Genomic DNA, 16,835 nt, shown 5'->3' with positions numbered 1-16,835 from the left:
GACCATTAGATATAGTACACAGCATTGTCAATGATTTAAAATCAATAAGCAGAGACCTTTACGAGTCACTCATAGAGGACCCATTCCTGAATTCGTAATTTCTTTTGTGTTTACAGTCACATCCAGGTTTGTTGCTGTAAATAAAGTTATGTGTGCTGTTTTTATGTTTCCAAGGACACAGTGAAGCGAGAAGGACTCTTCTCAGTCAGCAGTCAGCTCACTTCTGAGCTTTTCTCTGGTTAGCAAAAAGTCTACCATATTGTGAATGTAAATGTATTTATCTTACGGTACGTGAAATATCCCCAACTTCGTTTATTACTGATATAAGCAGAACAAAAAAACCTACTGACATCAATGTTTGTCTTTATTATTCATAGTGTACCAACATGTAAACAAGTGAGCAGATAAAAAATTACATCAAGCACACAGAAGTAGGAACACATATTCAACTTTAGATTACAATATTGTGTAATTTAGTAAAAATAAGGTAAAAGACATGATAAAAAGTTTTTAAAAATCAGTTCATTTTAAGCAGTAGGATTGTATGGCTGCCTGTCTGCTAGTCACAGTTTATAATCATCTCAGGACTGCCAGTTATAAACAGGCTTCAGCATAAAGTAAAAGTTACATTAGATTCTGCCTTTGTACCACTGAACGGCACACAATTAAAAATGGATTATAATTATTGTCATGGAAACAGTGCAAAAAATGATAAATCAGTAAACCCAAAATCATAATTTGGTTGCTTAATTATCAGTATTTATCATTACCAGTATAAAAATTAAAAGGTTTTATTTGCCCATCTACTCCCATAAAAAGGTTAAAGCTCAGTTTGTTTAGCTTTTTTGTTGCTTTTAACCACAAGGTCATGACATAAAAACAAAGGTCATTTCTTTAAGAGATAACTGAAATAACAGAAAAAACAACCAATTCAAGCAAACAAGTCTCATTGACAGACTAATACAAAAATCTCAAAGTGCTTAGAGGATTTTAAAAAACAATGATTAAAATAAACAAAGTTTAGAATTAAGCAATTATAAAAGATTTAGATGCTTCACTATATAAATATATTTTTAGTTCTCTTTAAAGATGGGAAAATAAAACCCAAAGAACAAGAAGCAGTATTTTTCCCCATTTCCTTATAATCCCTTTTCAAAGCAGCTTCAAGTCCTGTTATAGCTACAATCTCCATATGGATCAGAGCTATGAGCTGCAGTGAAGCACGCACATCTCCAAATTTCACATATATTTGACTGAATAAAGTTTGTCAGGGAAATCCAATATGTGCATGTGGCACTGTTAGAAAGAAGGCCCTGCATTTTACCTGAGAAAAGTGTTTTAGAGATTCTAAATAAAATAATGCAAGTCACTGTGCAACTCCTTAAACACTTCAGTGTTTTTAATCCCCAATGCCTGAGAGGGATTAGTAACAGATTCTGTACATGATGGACAGCCTTTGCCGTGATAAAACTACTGTAATTCATTAGTTGTTCAAATAATAAACATATTGGCAGTGATGTCTCCTCCATGGTGGTGGAGGCAAGAAAAAAATCCTATTATGCAAGTGAGAATCCACGAATCATGCCGAAACATCTGAGAGCAGATGTTCTACCAGTGGTAGTGTCACTGTAAAAGGATGGCAAACAGGGTGCTGTGGTGGCGCAGGGGCTTGGCACAACCCACGTACTGAGGCCTTAGTCCTTATGGCGGTGGTTGCAGGTTTGATTCCCAGCCTGGTGACATTTGCCGCATGTTTTCCCCCTTTCTGATAACCCTGTTTTCTGTCGAACTACTTTCAAATAAAGGCCACTACAGCCAACAAAAAATAAAAAGAATGGCAAAGAAGGAAGAAAAAATATTAGTAGAACTAAACCAACTATCATGTTACAAATATTATTTTCAAATTTGTCACAACCCAACACGTCAGTTTTATGTAGGCCCTGATGCAAATAGGGTGTTTGTCCCTTGGAGCAAAAGAGGCTCATAGTCTGTACTCACTACTCAGCCAACAGTGATGATATGGATCCACCAAGTGGGAATGATATGCACAATGCACCAAACCCTACACCAAACTGTATGCTTTAGATTTTTGTTAAGTTATTATATTTGGGTAACATCTATATGTTGTGCTTTTTGATTCAATGGGGTTCGAGGTGAGAGCTGATTTGTTTTGTTGTATTAACAGGAAGCTGTGACAGACCGGCGACCTGTCCAGAGTGTTCTCCGCCTCTCGCCCAAAACGTTCGCTGGAGATAGGCACCAGCAACCCGACCCCACTAAGGGACAAGGGTGTATAGAAAATGGATGGATGGATGGATGAACAGGAAGAAAAGACTGGCTTATTTTTAACAGCTGCCAATTTATTGAATGATTGATCAGTTTTTGTTTTTTAGATTAAAGATCAAAGTTCTTTTTCCTTTTTACCATATTTTCCAGACTATCACACTTTTTTTCATAGTTTGGTGGTCCTATGACTTATAATCAGGTGCAACTTTCTCCCTCTTCATGATGCATTTTTGATTCATGTGTTAAATGTTATATTGATGGACATGAATTGAGGAGTTAACATCACCATATGTGAAAAAGATCATCCGGAGTGAAAGCAAGACGGCCAAAGCCTGAGAAACGAGTCCACAGATGGGTTTTTGAAGAACGTGTTGATGGAAGAGGCTTGTCAATGGTGGCCCTACATCGCCACACCCTGGTAGCTGCCAAAGAAATGAATATAAATTACTTTACAGGTGGGCCTTATTGCCGTTTCCGCTTCATGCAATGCAACCGCCTCTCTGTCAGAACACAGACATCGGTGCTCTGACTTTCAAGCCAAACTCAATAGTTTCCATGAGTTTGTTGAAAAACAGGCAACTGAACTCAACATGTAGGATCAAATAAACTTGGACAAGGTCCCACTCATGTTTGACAGTTTCTAAATAGTCTTTTAGTTCAGTGTTGACTTTAGATTTAAGGCCCAAGCTCAACTGGAACCTGACCCAAAATGTGGGACAGTTCGGGCCAAAATGATTTGCTTGATGGTCGGCTCAGGTTTCTGTGGTGCATTTACGCAATTCATACAGCCCAGAGAAAACCAAATGAGAATGCAGGCTATAAAGTTGTGCTGATCAGCTTATCATAGTCTTAATAGGGGAAGAGGTAGTTTATTTTGTTGAGGACAGAAAGAAAAAGGAAGAAGTTAATTGGAGTGTAAAAGCCCAGTGCACTAATGCACATGTAGCCCATTTCTGCTCTACTTCTATCAGTCACACATCCCAGATCATTTGCACTTGACTCATCCTGTGGTTACAACAAGCAACAAGATGGAGCTGAAAGATCTTAAGCAAAAGCTAAAAGCAGCTGAATTTACACTGCTATACTCAAACTATGGTCTAAAAATGAAACAGTAAAATCTTAATTAAAATGATATATTGGGTTTAATTTGGACCAACAAAGTTATTTGGGTCGGGCTCGGACACACTGTACACAGGCTCAGGCCGGGTCAGGTTGGATTTTTCAGACCTGATCTAAACTCTACTTCTGTGTGACATGAGTTTTTGATTGATGTGATTTCTCCTCTGGAATGAGTAAAAGTCTGGAAAAATATGTTACATTTATTGTGACAGTTTAGTCCAGATGAACAATGACAATCACTAAAGTATGGGGGCTTAAGGTGAACACAAAGACATCCAGGAACCTGTCCTGTACTCAAACCCAAATCCAGGATAAAGAGGTTCAGTGAATTTGGTGTTGAAGGTGTAGAGGTGGATCAGTGTGTCTGAGGAGACTCTGTAGAAGGACAGAGTCCCAGCAGGACAGTCCACATACACAGCAACTCTGCCAGAGACAAAGGAGGACGAGGAGAAGGAGGGAACAGGGATGAAGGCTTTCTTTTCACTATTGAGCCAAATGGTGTAACCATCATCTGAGCAGATTAGACTCGAGGAGTTATCATTATAGCCAAACCAGGAGTCATCATTGTCTCCCTTTCTTTTGATTCCACTGTAACTCACTGATATGTAGACCCTCCCACTCCACTCAACCTCCCAGTAACAGCGACCAGTCAGACCATCAGTGCACAGCAACTGATAGGAATCAAATCTGTCTGGATGATCAGGATACAGCTGCTCCTCTTCCACACGCGTCACCTTCTTATTTTTATCAGAAAGTTTGAGGAATCTGTTTACAGTGTTTAGGTCGACTGTTAGTGGACAGGAATCTGAAAGACAGAACAAACACAATGCAATTAGTGAAGTGTAATTTTCTGAATTCACTGAGACAATAATGAATGTCATAAAGGAATATGCTAAATTAGTAAATTAAACACACTCACACTTCCTGAGACCTGGTATCAACCAAGTTTCTCCAGCAGGCTCCATGCTGTAAGAAAAGAGGTGTTTTGATGGTCAGACTTTTGTGAGTTTTTTTCTTTCAGAGTTTTTCCCATTCATCCATCACTGAGTTTCTGTCACCAATACTGACATTGTCCTGGTAATATCAGTTTAGTTCAGAGTAGATTGTTTGTTTTTCCTCTCTTCAAATTTTGTCTGCAATACAGACTGGGAACAAAGTTCAAATGCCACTAGTACAATGACTAAATATACAGCCTGACCTAAAGAGGAAAAAGAATTTAGATCAAAGCATATTTATCTATTAGAATAGACTAGATCTACACCTAACTGGGAGTAACTGTCATGAGGTGCGGTTTGTGGTAGTGAGGATGGACACGGCAGGACCCAGGTACGTTGGATAATGATGGTTTTTAATGATGAATTGGTACATGAAAATCCAGGCAGCACAGGTGAGCAGCAGCAATAGCTCTGACTCTGGTAGCCACTTCAACAAACATTTAACAACTGACAAAAGACTTCTGACAATAGAGGAGGACCCAACAGGGAACAAGAGACATGGTGGGTATAAATACACAGGGAAGATAATCGGGGGAAACAAGGGACAGCTGGGAATAATCAAGAGGTAGCCGCGACAACACAAAGACTAAATTAACACAAAAATACACACAAAAACCCAAATTCTCACAGTCACAACCCAGTGTTCAGATTTCCTTGTTTTTAGTCATATCAATTAAGACTGAAAAAATCAACAATTATCCTTCCATTTTGCAATTATGCACCACTTTGCATTTGTTAAAGTTCAAGGCATATGCAATGAAAAATAATACTGTTCAACATCCTTTTGTTGAACAGAACTGGTATGGGCAGTTAATTCCTTCCCCCACACACCTACACATATTTCTGCCATGTGCAATGGTTCTGATGTTTATTCTTCGAGATATTTCCCTCAATCTCTGGCAGTGCTCGAGATCGGTCTTGGTCTCGAGACCATTTATTGATGGTCTCGGTCTCGTTTTGGACTCGACTGCATTTGGTCTCGGTCTTGTCTCGGTCTCGGGCGCTGAGGACTCGGCATTTTATGTCAAGACCAGTTGAGACCGCAACTGTGAAAATACCACTAAACGTACTACATACTGTCCAGTTTATTTGTTAACATCTTTGTTTTCAGTGGATGCAAAACGCACCCATTAAAATCCAACTAATAACATGTTTCTGTTACTCCCCCTCCTCCCCTTTTACTCGCACGCGGCGCTCCAGGACATGCGCAGTGGTTTTCTCTCAGCGGCAGAAGATGTCTGTCTAGTTGTCAGTAATATAATAGCGCTGCATAAATCATAAGAAATCCGATGGCCACAGCTAACTCAGCAACGCTTCGCTTTCACAGACGGTGGGGACAACGTCTAACTTTTTTCGTCACTTAGAAAAATAGCTCAAAGAAGGTAAGCTCCGTTGACGTGATGCTAGCAAAGCTAGCTTTATAGAGACACATAAGCATTTGTGATGAAAAAACGTCACTCACTGCACTGAATTATTGTGCGGAGGTGTTGACTGACTTGTCACATATATGGGACAACGCTGTGTCCAAAAGTCTGCAATATAGTCATGTGACATTCAGAAACAGTCCGATTCTTCTGCACGGCTCTTTACTTATTAGATAGGACTGGAGTGTCACTCACTGAGAGCCGTTGTTCTATCAGATAGCCATACGCTGTCAGAATAGCATACATGCAGTGAGTACCATGCCTGCATGCGCATTAAGAAGTCCGACCGTCAGAGGAGTTGTCAGTTCACCATTCGCATCAAGTTATGACGAAAATAAGTCATTAAATTGTTTTCAATGATAACTATATAGATATATATGTGTTGTTCTGGTTTCAAAGTGAATTTAAAGCAAGGTCTGGCAGCTGGAGTCAGCTACAACACACGCCGTGTAAAACTCATTAACCTACTCAACCGCTAAGTCAGGATGCCATACAACTGTTAATAACAAAGTGTATGACGATCTACGTCATGATTCTATGTTGCTGATTAAATGAAATCTTATGGTAATGACGTGTCTGACAGATATAGCCATGAGTTTGTGCTAAGCGTATGACGATTTGACCTGACAGAACACCCGTTCTTTGTTCTTGTAATGCTCTGCATACACTGCAGTAGCTATCATTATTTTATTTAATTATGTACATTGATATTTTTAAAATTAACAAATAACTAAAACACAAGAACAAAAGAGCACGCACATTGCTCTTTGATTGTTTTCGTTCAAAGTGGCAGCTGTAATGTGTGCCATGGTGTCAGACTGCCTGGTTTCATGTAGCAGGAGAGAGGGTGAGAACAGTCATGGTGAGCGCCTTGTGCTTGGTTACTTCTTCCTTGTTGCTCCTTGGTCAGTGTTCATAGTTGGACGTTATTTACCGTCAGGGCATTGCCTCAATTGCTATGTTTAATGGTGCAGACAGTGGTGGTTTCTGACATGAGCAATATGGGCAAACGCCCAGGGCGTTATCTTTTTAGGGATGGCACAAGACCACCACGCATTGTAGCACAGAGATGGAATATTTAATATTGGTAAAATGTATTAAGTATTTAATATCTAGGTGTTTTTATGGGAATATGGATCTTTCAGATCAATTTGAAAAGTAATTTTGATCATATTTCACATTTTATTGTATCATGTAGCATGGGGCGCTGGTCTTGGTCTTGTCTCAGTCTTGATACACTCTGGTCTTGGTCTTGTCTTGGTCTCGGGTTAGGTGGTCTTGACCACAACACTGATCTCTGGATATTTGTGACCAGCCATATTACATGCCCTGCTTGTCAGTTCACTCCTTGGATTTGGAATTTCTGTAATCTCCCATCAACAATCTCTTTTCAAATAATCCTGGCACTCTCAGAGTACTGTTTCTATAATCATTATTCCTCCATGCCTTCTCTCTCCAGTACTCTACTAGCTGATGATCTTGGGCAACACCTTCAATCCCAGTTATTACATTTGTGTCAATTCTGAGTTCGGTATTGAACAAGACTAGTTCTGTGTGGCTGCAGAAAATAATTCCTTACCAGAGAGAGACCAGTTTGAAGCTTGGATTCTTCAGTATAGCTGTTAGACTCTCCTTTTCTGCCTCTCCTGGATTATTGTAGCTGAGGTCCAGCTCCTTCAGGTGAGACGGGTTCATAGTCAGAGCTGAAGCCAGAGCAGCACAGCCTTCATCTGTAATCAGGCAGCCTGAAAGTCTGCAGACACAAACATACAACACAGTTTAAAAAAACTCACCTATACCCTCAAAGTGAAGCATGTGTTACTAGAACTTGTTTTAAACAGGAATAATTAATTGGCATGCTAAAAGAGGTAGAGCAGTATAGCACTGTTAAGCAGCAGTCTGCATGCTGACTACTACAGTAGATAGCCTGATCATCTGAAAAGATATTATTTAATACCTCCCAGTATTACTCTGCAGACATCAGAATGAAAAAGTTGGGTAATATTCAGACATGCATGCTAACGTTTTTTTAAAACCCATAGTTTTCGCACTCCAAAGACCAATAATCGATAATTACTGATATCTGAGAATATACCTGGAACTAAGAAAGCCCAGTGAGCAAAAATTTAAGGCCATGACATCAATACTCTAAACAAGACCAAAAACAGTACACTCTTTAGAAGAAGATTTAAAATTTAGAAATGAAAACCTATTAAGTCAAAATTCTCTCTTTTCTCTCTCAGGGAAGGCAAACCCTTTTTCTTCTGCCGCTACCTCCCCTATTTGCCCTGCTTTTGCTCTATGTTCTATGCAGTCTTTTTTGACCTCTCTTTGCATATCTTCTGAGTTGTAAATCATGGATCTGATCAGCCAGTCTCTCAACGCAATTGATAAAATTTTTCTCAAGGAGAAGACAGGGCAAAGGAGAGCCCTCTTGCAGTGATGGGACATTTGCAGCTGGATATACAATGGATCCCTGGGGAGAGTGGAAGACTATAGATCTGTCCATATTGTCAGTTGAGAATGTGGAAGATGTGTACATCATTGGATTTTTGATGACAGGATTTCTGTTTTTGGAGTTGGCAATTACCTGGCATACTGAGAAATTTGTAAAATGCTGACAGCTTTTGGCCTTTGTGAGGCTGCACAGCCTGTGTTAGGGAATATACCATGCTATAAACACTCAGATGCTGGCTACTTACATTTCATGAACTCGCTGGGTGGAGGGAAGAGACCTTGGAGAAATTGCAAGTTCGGCTTGGTGGGATTGACTTTACGGCAGATGGAAATTGTCGGAGTCAGCTAAACAACTGTTGTTATTTGAACTGGTTCCCCTTGGAAGTCTGGCTATTTCAATTTCTCCTGGATATCATATAAACAAGATGCTGTGTTTCCATTAGCTGCTCCCTTCTCCATGGCATCTGTGGACCTGAATCAGCACTCTACCGAGGCCGGCTGATAAACACTCCATCACTTATCAAGGACAATGGCTGGGATGGGGGGGGGGGGTGCTATCTGGGACAGTTTTCACTTACTTACTTACAAACACATATATAGCTATAAACTTCACCCCCTCAACTTCTGCTAGTCTCCCTCCTTTTGCCCCCTAAGATGGTAACAAGATCAGATGTGATGTGCCAAATGGCTGCATCACTCATTTAGACAGACTGTGCCCAAGTGAGCGCACTTCCACAAATNAAAAAGTTATTAAAAACAAGTTTTTGTCTAAATTAAGGTGAATTCATGGTTCCTTTTTCCACATAATGTAACCGGTAGTGTTTATGATTTAAAAAATAATAATAATTATGTGATCGGTATCGGTATCGGGAGTAAAAAACCTGATCGGCACATCTCTAGTAAATAGTACAAGTTACATGAGCTATTGCCATTATGCAACAGACTCTGTGCAACTCTTAAAAACTTAAATGTCAAGAAGGAATCACTTCCACATACAAGCTCACAGCTGCTCCAGACTTTATGTGTCATAACAGACCAGCATTGATCACATTCACATGGTCAATATGTGACATCACCTTAGCCCCGCCCCCTTTGAATAGGAAGTTACCTGTTTTCCTCTGGTGGTCATAATTTTACTGTTTGATTCATACCAATTTAGATCTGAGTCCAACGACAGAACAACATGATGCTGAATCCTTCTCTCAGCTATGGCTGCAGCATGTTGCTGTGATAGAATGACGAATTATAATCCGTCAAAGTTTACATACTTTGAGGGATTGGCTCTAAATCACACATGCATCATCCAATTTGCACCAACTAAATAAATGGCCAATAGCTTTACATTAAAAGCTGACTCCACGGCGCTCCCTGAATTATTCCAACAGTTATATCTCCATGATACATTATCCAATCTGCACCAGATTTTTTCATGCATCACCAGGCAGCTTCACTGCTTCACATTTTGTTGTGGTAGTTTAATGGCATCACTTAAGCCCCGCCCACTCAGAAAAAAACGGAAGATTATTGGGTGGCTCCTCCAACATAGGATTCAAACTGTATCCTCTAAATATTGACAAACACACAAGACATGTTCTAAACCCTGCAGGATGTCCTCGCCAATCCTGCTCCTCAAAATAGGAAGTGACAATGAGCCCCTGTCTGGAAAGTCAGATTTCACCAAAACCTTTAAGACTTGCCACTGGGCTTGTGCTGAACTGAAATGAATGTTATTTGGAAGATTTGCCAAATGCACCATCTAGTGGACAGGTGCAGGAAAGACTTGAGCACGTCAACAATGCAACATCCCCGCCCACTCAGGTTGGTACTGGAGTTCCTGCAGACTACAGCGTTTACTGTGAAGCACTTTGTGATTATTTATGCTGTTTAAACTCAGTTTTACAAAGAATGTTAATCTACAACTATGTCTTGGATGAAACACATGCAAAATTAGATTTCCTCTAACTTAGAAAAGATTACTCTAAAATGAGAACCAAGACCCCCGAGAAGGATTCCTGCATATAAATCCAGGATAAAGAGGTTCAGTGAATTTGGTGTTGAAGGTGTAGATGTGGATCAGTGTCTCTGAAGAGACTCTGTAGAAGGACAGAGTCCCAGCAGGCCAGTCCACATACACAGCTACTCTGGCAGAGGCAGAGGAGGAAGAGACAGGGACAAATGCTTTTCTCCCATTGTGCCAAACAGTGTAACCATCATCTGAACAGATTACACTCCAGGATTTATCATTAAATCCAAACCAGGAATCGTCATTAACTCCTTTTCTATTGATTCCTCTGTAACTCACTGATACATAGATTCTCCCACCCCACTCAACCTCCCAGTAACGGCGACCAGTCAGACCATCAGTACACAGCAGCTGACAGAGATCAAATCTGTCTGGATGGTCAGGATACGGCTGCTCCTCTCCCACACGTGTCACCTTCCTGTTTCCATCAGACAGTTTGAGGAATCTGCTTACACTGTTTAGGTCGACTGTTAGTGGACAGGAATCTGAAAAACAGAACAAACCCAATGCAGTTACTGATGTATAATTTTCTGTATTCACTGACACAAAGGTGAACATCTGTAAATGGGACAAAAATGCACTTACACTTCCTCAGACCTGGTGTCAGCCATCTTTCTCCTACAGGCTCCATGCTGTTAGAAAGGAGGTGTTTTGATGGTATCAGTATTTTCAAGATGCAAATATGGACACTCAAATTTAGACCTTATTGAGGTTTTCTAAGAGTTCTTCAGTTCATCTGTAGCTGCGTTTCTGTCACTATGTCTAATATTTTCTGCTATTTTTGTTCAGAGTTAACAGTTTATTTGTCCCTCCTCCAGTTTTGTGTTATTGCTCTCATTCTGCCCCATAAGATGCATAAATAAAATAGACTGGGAACAAAGTTCAAATTCCAACAGTAGAATGACCCTAACATACTTTAAAAAACATCATTTTTAGATCAAAGCATATTCATGTATTAGAATAGACTAGACCTAATTGGGAATCACACCTCAGTGTTTAGATTTGTATTTTTAAGTCATATCAGTTATGATTGATAAATAAAAACATGTCTTTCCACTTTATGTTTTTTAAAGTTGAAGGGAAATGAACTTAAAATTACCACTGTTCGACATTGTTTGCACTGATATGGGCAATTAATTATTTCTGCGTCTCAGCTTGATTTCCCATGATGCACCATAAGTCCTCACTGATTTAAATAAACCAGCATTTCTTGGTCTGAGGCTGGTTGAGGTATCTGGGTTAACCTACCTACACTCATATTCACATTGATTTATCCAGATCTCCTCCTCCCTCCCCAAGGATTATTGTTCCTCAATAACCTTGAGTGTCACTGTGTGGCTGCAGAAAATATTTCCTCACCTTAGAGACTCCAGTTTGAAGCTTGGATTCTTCAGTAGAGCTTCCAGACTCTCCTTTCCTGGCTGTCCTGGATTATTGAAGCTGAGGTCCAGCTCCTTCAGGTGAGACGGGTTCACAGTCAGAGCTGAGGCCAGAGCAGCACAGCCTTCCTCTGTGATCAGGCAGCCTGAAAGCCTGCAGACACAAACACACAACACTGTTGGAAAACTCACCTATATTCTCAATGTGAAGCACATGTTAGAACTTGTTTTCAGCAGGAATAATTAGATGACATGTTAATAAAGGTAGAGCAGCAGGTCTGATGAGCAGCAGTCTGCAGAAGACTGTGTGTCTGCATTGCAAAAACACAACATATTACCAAATATTTTTGGTCTGGTTTCCAGACTACACTTCAAATAAGACAAACTAACTTAAAAGTAACTTTTAAGCAAGATATAGAAGCTTGTTTAAGTAAATAGTTCCGTAATATTGACCAAAAAAGTACTTGTTCAATTGCAGATTATTTAACTTATAACAAGATCAGTCAGTTGCACTAACTCCACCACTAGAAGCAGGTTTTCCTAAATAATCTCTGTATTTAAGTGGGTTTTGAATCAGGTGTTCTGGAGCAGAAATACATCCGACATATGCAGGGTGGTGGTCCTGATGACCTGGATTCAGAACATATGCAGTTGTTTCCAGAAAACTGAAAAGACATTTTAGACATGTTCATAAATTTGGTAAATATGTAAACAATAGATAGATAGATAAACAATTTAAATGCATCTCACCTGAGAACCTCCAGTTCACAGTCTGGACTCATCAGTCCACTGCACAGCAGCTTCACTCCTGAATCTCTCAGGTCGTTGTTACTCAGGTCCAGATCTCTGAGACTAGATGTTGTTGAGCTGAGCAACGAGGACAGAGCTTCATAGCTTCTCTCTGAGAGGTTACACCCACTCAGTCTGACAGGACAGAAGGGGTACAGAGTAATTATCTCATTATTGTTAATATTTAATAGGCATTTTTATAAAACCAACTACATCTGTACTTACAGAGCTTTGCTGAAGGCTTTGACTATTGGCAGCAGCTTCAGTAGAGCTTCCTCTGAAGCAGAGTATTTCTTCAGGTCAAATGTTTCCAGACCTTTCTCTGATGAAAGTAGCATGAAGAGCAGAGCTGACCACTGAGCAGGAGACAGCTGCTGTGCTGAAAGACTTCCTGTTTGTAGAGATTGTTGGATTTCCTCCACCAGAGACTGATCATTTAGTTCATTCAGGCAGTGGAACAGATTGATGCTTTTCTCAACACATTGGTCATTATTCAACTTCTCCTTGATGTACTGGGCTGTGTCTTTATTAGTTGCTAAACTTTCTTTTGTCTGTACCACAAAGCCTCCTAAGCGATGCTTATTGATCTCCAGTGAAAGACCAAGTAGGAAGCGGAGGAACAAGTCCAGGTGTCCATCTGGACTCTCCAGGGCCATGTCCACAGCACTCTGGTACATCTCTATCTCTGAGGATCCATGGCTTCTTTTTTCCAATACCTTGGATTTTGTTTCACCTTTTGCCAGCACATTGACTCCAGATTTGATGAAGGTCAGATGAACATGAAGAGCAGCCAGAAACTCCTGAACACTCAGGTGGACGAAGCAGAACACCTTGTTCTGGTACAGCCCTCTCTCTTCTCTGAAGATCTGTGTGAAAACTCCTGAACACACTGAAGCTGCTCTGATATCGATGCCACACTCTGCCAGGTCTGATTCATAGAAGATCAGGTTTCTTTTCATCAGCTGATCAAAAGCCAGTTTTCCCAGAGACTCGATCATCTTCTGGTTCTCTGGACTCCAGTGTGAATCTGTCTCAGTTCCTCCATCGTACTTGATGACCTTCAGTTTGGTCTGAACCACCAGGAAGTGGATGTACATCTCAGTCAGGGTCTTTGGCAGATCTTCTTCATCTTTCTTTTTCAACATATCTTCCACAACTGTAGCAGTGATCCAGCAGAAGATTGGGATGTGGCACATGATGTGGAGGCTTCTGGATTTCTTTATGTGAGAGATTACCATTCTGGCCTGCTCCTTATATCTAAACTTTTTAGTGAAGTACTCGTCTTTCTGTGGGTCAGTGAATCCTCTGATCTCTGTCATCATGCCAACAAACTCAGCAGGGATCCGACTGGCTGCTGCAGGTCTTGTGGTTATCCAGAGGTGAGCTTTGGGAAGCAGGTTCCCTCTGATGAGGTTTGTCAGAAGAACATCCACTGAGGTGGACTTTGTTACATCTGTCAGGATCTCATTGTTGTGGAAGTCCAGTGGAAGTCGACTCTCATCCAAGCCATCAAAGATGAACACAACCTTTAACTCTTCAAACCTGGAGATTCCTCTGGTTTCACTAAAAAAGTGGTGAACAAGCTTCACTAAGCTGAACTGTTTTTCTTTTAACAGATTCAGTTCTCTGAATGTGAATGGAAACATGAACTGGACGTCCTGGTTGGTTTGGTCTTCTGCCCAGTCCAGAGTGAACTTCTGAGTCAGGACTGTTTTCCCAATGCCAGCCACTCCCTTTGTCATCACTGTTCTGATTGGTTCATCTCTTCCAGATGAGGGTTTAAATATGTCTTCATGTCTAATTGTTGTTTCTGGTCTGTCTGGTTTCCAGGACACTGATTCAATCTGTCTGACCTCATGTTCATTATTGACCTCTCCAGAGTTTCCCTCTGTGATGTAGAGCTCTGTGTAGATCTGATTCAGAAAGGTTTGATTTCCTGAATTAGTGATTCCTTCAAACACAGACTGGAATTTCTTCTTCATGTTAGACTTTAGTGTTTGTTGGCTTGTGACGAGTGATTCTATGAAACAAAAATAGAAAAAAAATGTAATTTAAGAGTGATTTTGTCATGTTTCTGTGGGGGACTGAAACACAAAGAGCAATTGGAAATGAGTTTTGAAGTTTTAATACGAAAGTAAAAAGGAACTTATATTTCATCAGAGGCACTATATAAACTACATTGCCAAAAGTATTTGCGCTCACCCAAATTATTTGAGTCAGGTGTTCTGATCACTTCCATGATCCAGGTGTGTCAAATGAAGCATGTAGGCATGCAGACTGTTTTACAAACATTTGTGAATGAATAAGTCGCTCTCAGGATCTCAGGGAATTCCACCATTGAACTGTGATAGGATGCCACAAATCCAGTCATGAAATTTTCTTTCTCCTAAATATTCCACACTCAGCTGTCAGAAAACTGTAAGAAAATGTGCAATGTGCTGTAGGAAAATGTAAGTGCTTAGGAACAACAGCAACTCAGCTACAAAGTGGTAGGCCAAGTAAATTAACGGAGTCGGATCAGTGGATGCTGAAGCAAATAGCATGAAGTCGCCAAGAAGTGATTGACTTCTGCAGAGTCAATCACTACAGACTTCCAAACTTCACATGGCTTTCAGATTAGCTCTAGAACAGAGAGCTTCATGTAATGGATTTCCAAGGTGGAGCAGCTGCATCCAAGATATACATCACCAAGTTCAATGCAAAGCATTGGCTGCAGTGGTATAACACACACTGCCACTGGATTCTAGAGCAGTGGAGGCGCGTTCTTTGGAGTGACCAATCGTGTTTTTCCATCAGCCAATCTGATGGACGAGTCTGGGTTTGACGATACGTGTCTGACTGTATTGTGCCAAGTGTAAAGTTTGGTGAAGTAGGCTGGTGTGGCAGATACAATATATATATTGTGCCGGACACAATGTATATATTTCACACCAGAATGTATGCTTTTATTGTGAAGGGGAGAAGGTGAGGTGTGAAGACACCAACAGTTGTTATTCATTCGATTTTTGGTTTTTTTGGAAGACATTGAGAATTAAACAAGACTCAAATCACTATTTCGTCTTTTTCTGCTGACTTCCACATTGGTGACCCCGAACATCTGCAAACATCTGGACATGTTTTTTANCTGTTGTCATAAAGCGTCATTCGGTAAATTATGACACTTTTAATACAAAGTTGACATTATTCAAAATGTCTTTGTTATGACAACTTGACATTAACCAAGAAATCATTACTGATAAATTTGTTATAAAAGAATTACTGATTGCACTTTAAAAGTTAGGTAACTTTATGTTATTAAAGGTAAAGTTTAAACAGTAATGATTTATATCATGTTTATGACAGTGTCATGACAGTCTTATTCACCCCCCTTCAAATAAAGTGTTACCGAAATCTTTTGTTTAGCGCTTTTGCTAACTTTGCTAACTCTCACATGCGTAGCTTTACCTAAATTAATTTTCTGGATAAATTCTAAAGCAAAAATTAATTAGCTGTTTTTTTTTTGTTTTTTTTTTTTGAGTTACAGATGACTAACTCAACAGGTGTGTTGAGGTTTTGGTTATTGAATGTTTTGAGGTTTGCAAGTAGTTAGATATTTATATCATGTAATATTCATTGATGTTATTCAGACTCTTATTTTGAAGTGGGTGAATACTTCAAAATAAGCAGCAGTTCCATTTCCTCCACCTATGATGTGGTGCACTAAATATCCATTCTGTACTTCAAATTCATCTATTTAGTTCTACAATAAACGGTAGTGATGGGTCCGGCAACACCGATGCGTCAGCGCATGCATCAAGCCCATAGGCCAAAACCCGTGTCGGTGCGCGTATTGGTTTCAGCAAGTCAGATGACCGATACAGGGACTGTTTCGAAATGACATTAACGCGCCAAACTGTGTTTATAAGGAAGCGAATCTGTCAAAAGCATTTTCTAAATGAATTCTTGATCTTTTGCGGTACAGCGTCAACTATGGAGCAGCCTCAAGGCAAACGAAAGGTTTCCGCAGTGTGGGACCATTTTGATCTTATTTTGGAAAATAAATGTGTTTTCATTTTTGTTGTTTCATCCGGTTCTTTCCAGTTTCTACTTGATCTATCTGAATCCAAATCCAGCTGAAATTGACTCTTAGTTTACTTTCATATTATGTTCTGCAGATTAAGTGTCGCATATGTTTGACAGAATTGTCTTATTTAAATAAATCCACCTTTTCAATCCTGAGGCATTATGAGGCCAGGCATGAGAATGAAGTCCCAGATACACCTAGATAAACTCAGATATGCAGCCATTCTAAATATTACTCCGTTGCTTTTTATAAATTATTTCATATAAATGTATTGTTTACTTCATTTTTACTTCATTTTTA

The 16,835-nt window shown here is 39.9% G+C and overlaps 1 protein-coding gene across 6 annotated transcripts in view; it reads right to left on the bottom strand.

The window, feature by feature from the left end:
* Positions 1-352: 352 nt before the first annotated feature.
* Positions 353-16,835, bottom strand: part of LOC103156775 (NACHT, LRR and PYD domains-containing protein 7-like) — a 40,424-nt gene continuing 23,941 nt past the window's right edge. For 2 of the 6 annotated variants that reach the window (XM_016664605.1, XM_016664610.1), the window contains 5 exons: positions 12,698-14,492; positions 12,434-12,607; positions 11,664-11,837; positions 10,890-10,936; positions 353-4,210 (listed from right to left, as the gene is read on the bottom strand). In XM_016664605.1, coding sequence (XP_016520091.1) covers positions 3,660-4,210; positions 10,890-10,936; positions 11,664-11,837; positions 12,434-12,607; positions 12,698-14,492 — 2,741 coding nt within the window. In that variant the 3' untranslated portion in view covers positions 353-3,659. Of the gene's footprint in view, positions 4,211-4,324; positions 4,372-7,403; positions 7,578-9,110; positions 10,790-10,889; positions 10,937-11,663; positions 11,838-12,433; positions 12,608-12,697; positions 14,493-16,835 lie in introns of those variants that run through there. The other 4 variants (XM_016664606.1, XM_016664609.1, XM_016664607.1 and 1 more) reach the window with 4 other exon arrangements.

The sequence above is a fragment of the Poecilia formosa genome, unplaced genomic scaffold (assembly GCF_000485575.1).
Source record: "Poecilia formosa unplaced genomic scaffold, Poecilia_formosa-5.1.2 Scaffold499, whole genome shotgun sequence".
NCBI classification, from domain to species: Eukaryota; Metazoa; Chordata; class Actinopteri; order Cyprinodontiformes; family Poeciliidae; genus Poecilia; species Poecilia formosa.
The sequence above is the reverse complement of the archived record's forward strand: the minus strand, read 5'-3'. Positions and strand labels throughout refer to the sequence as shown.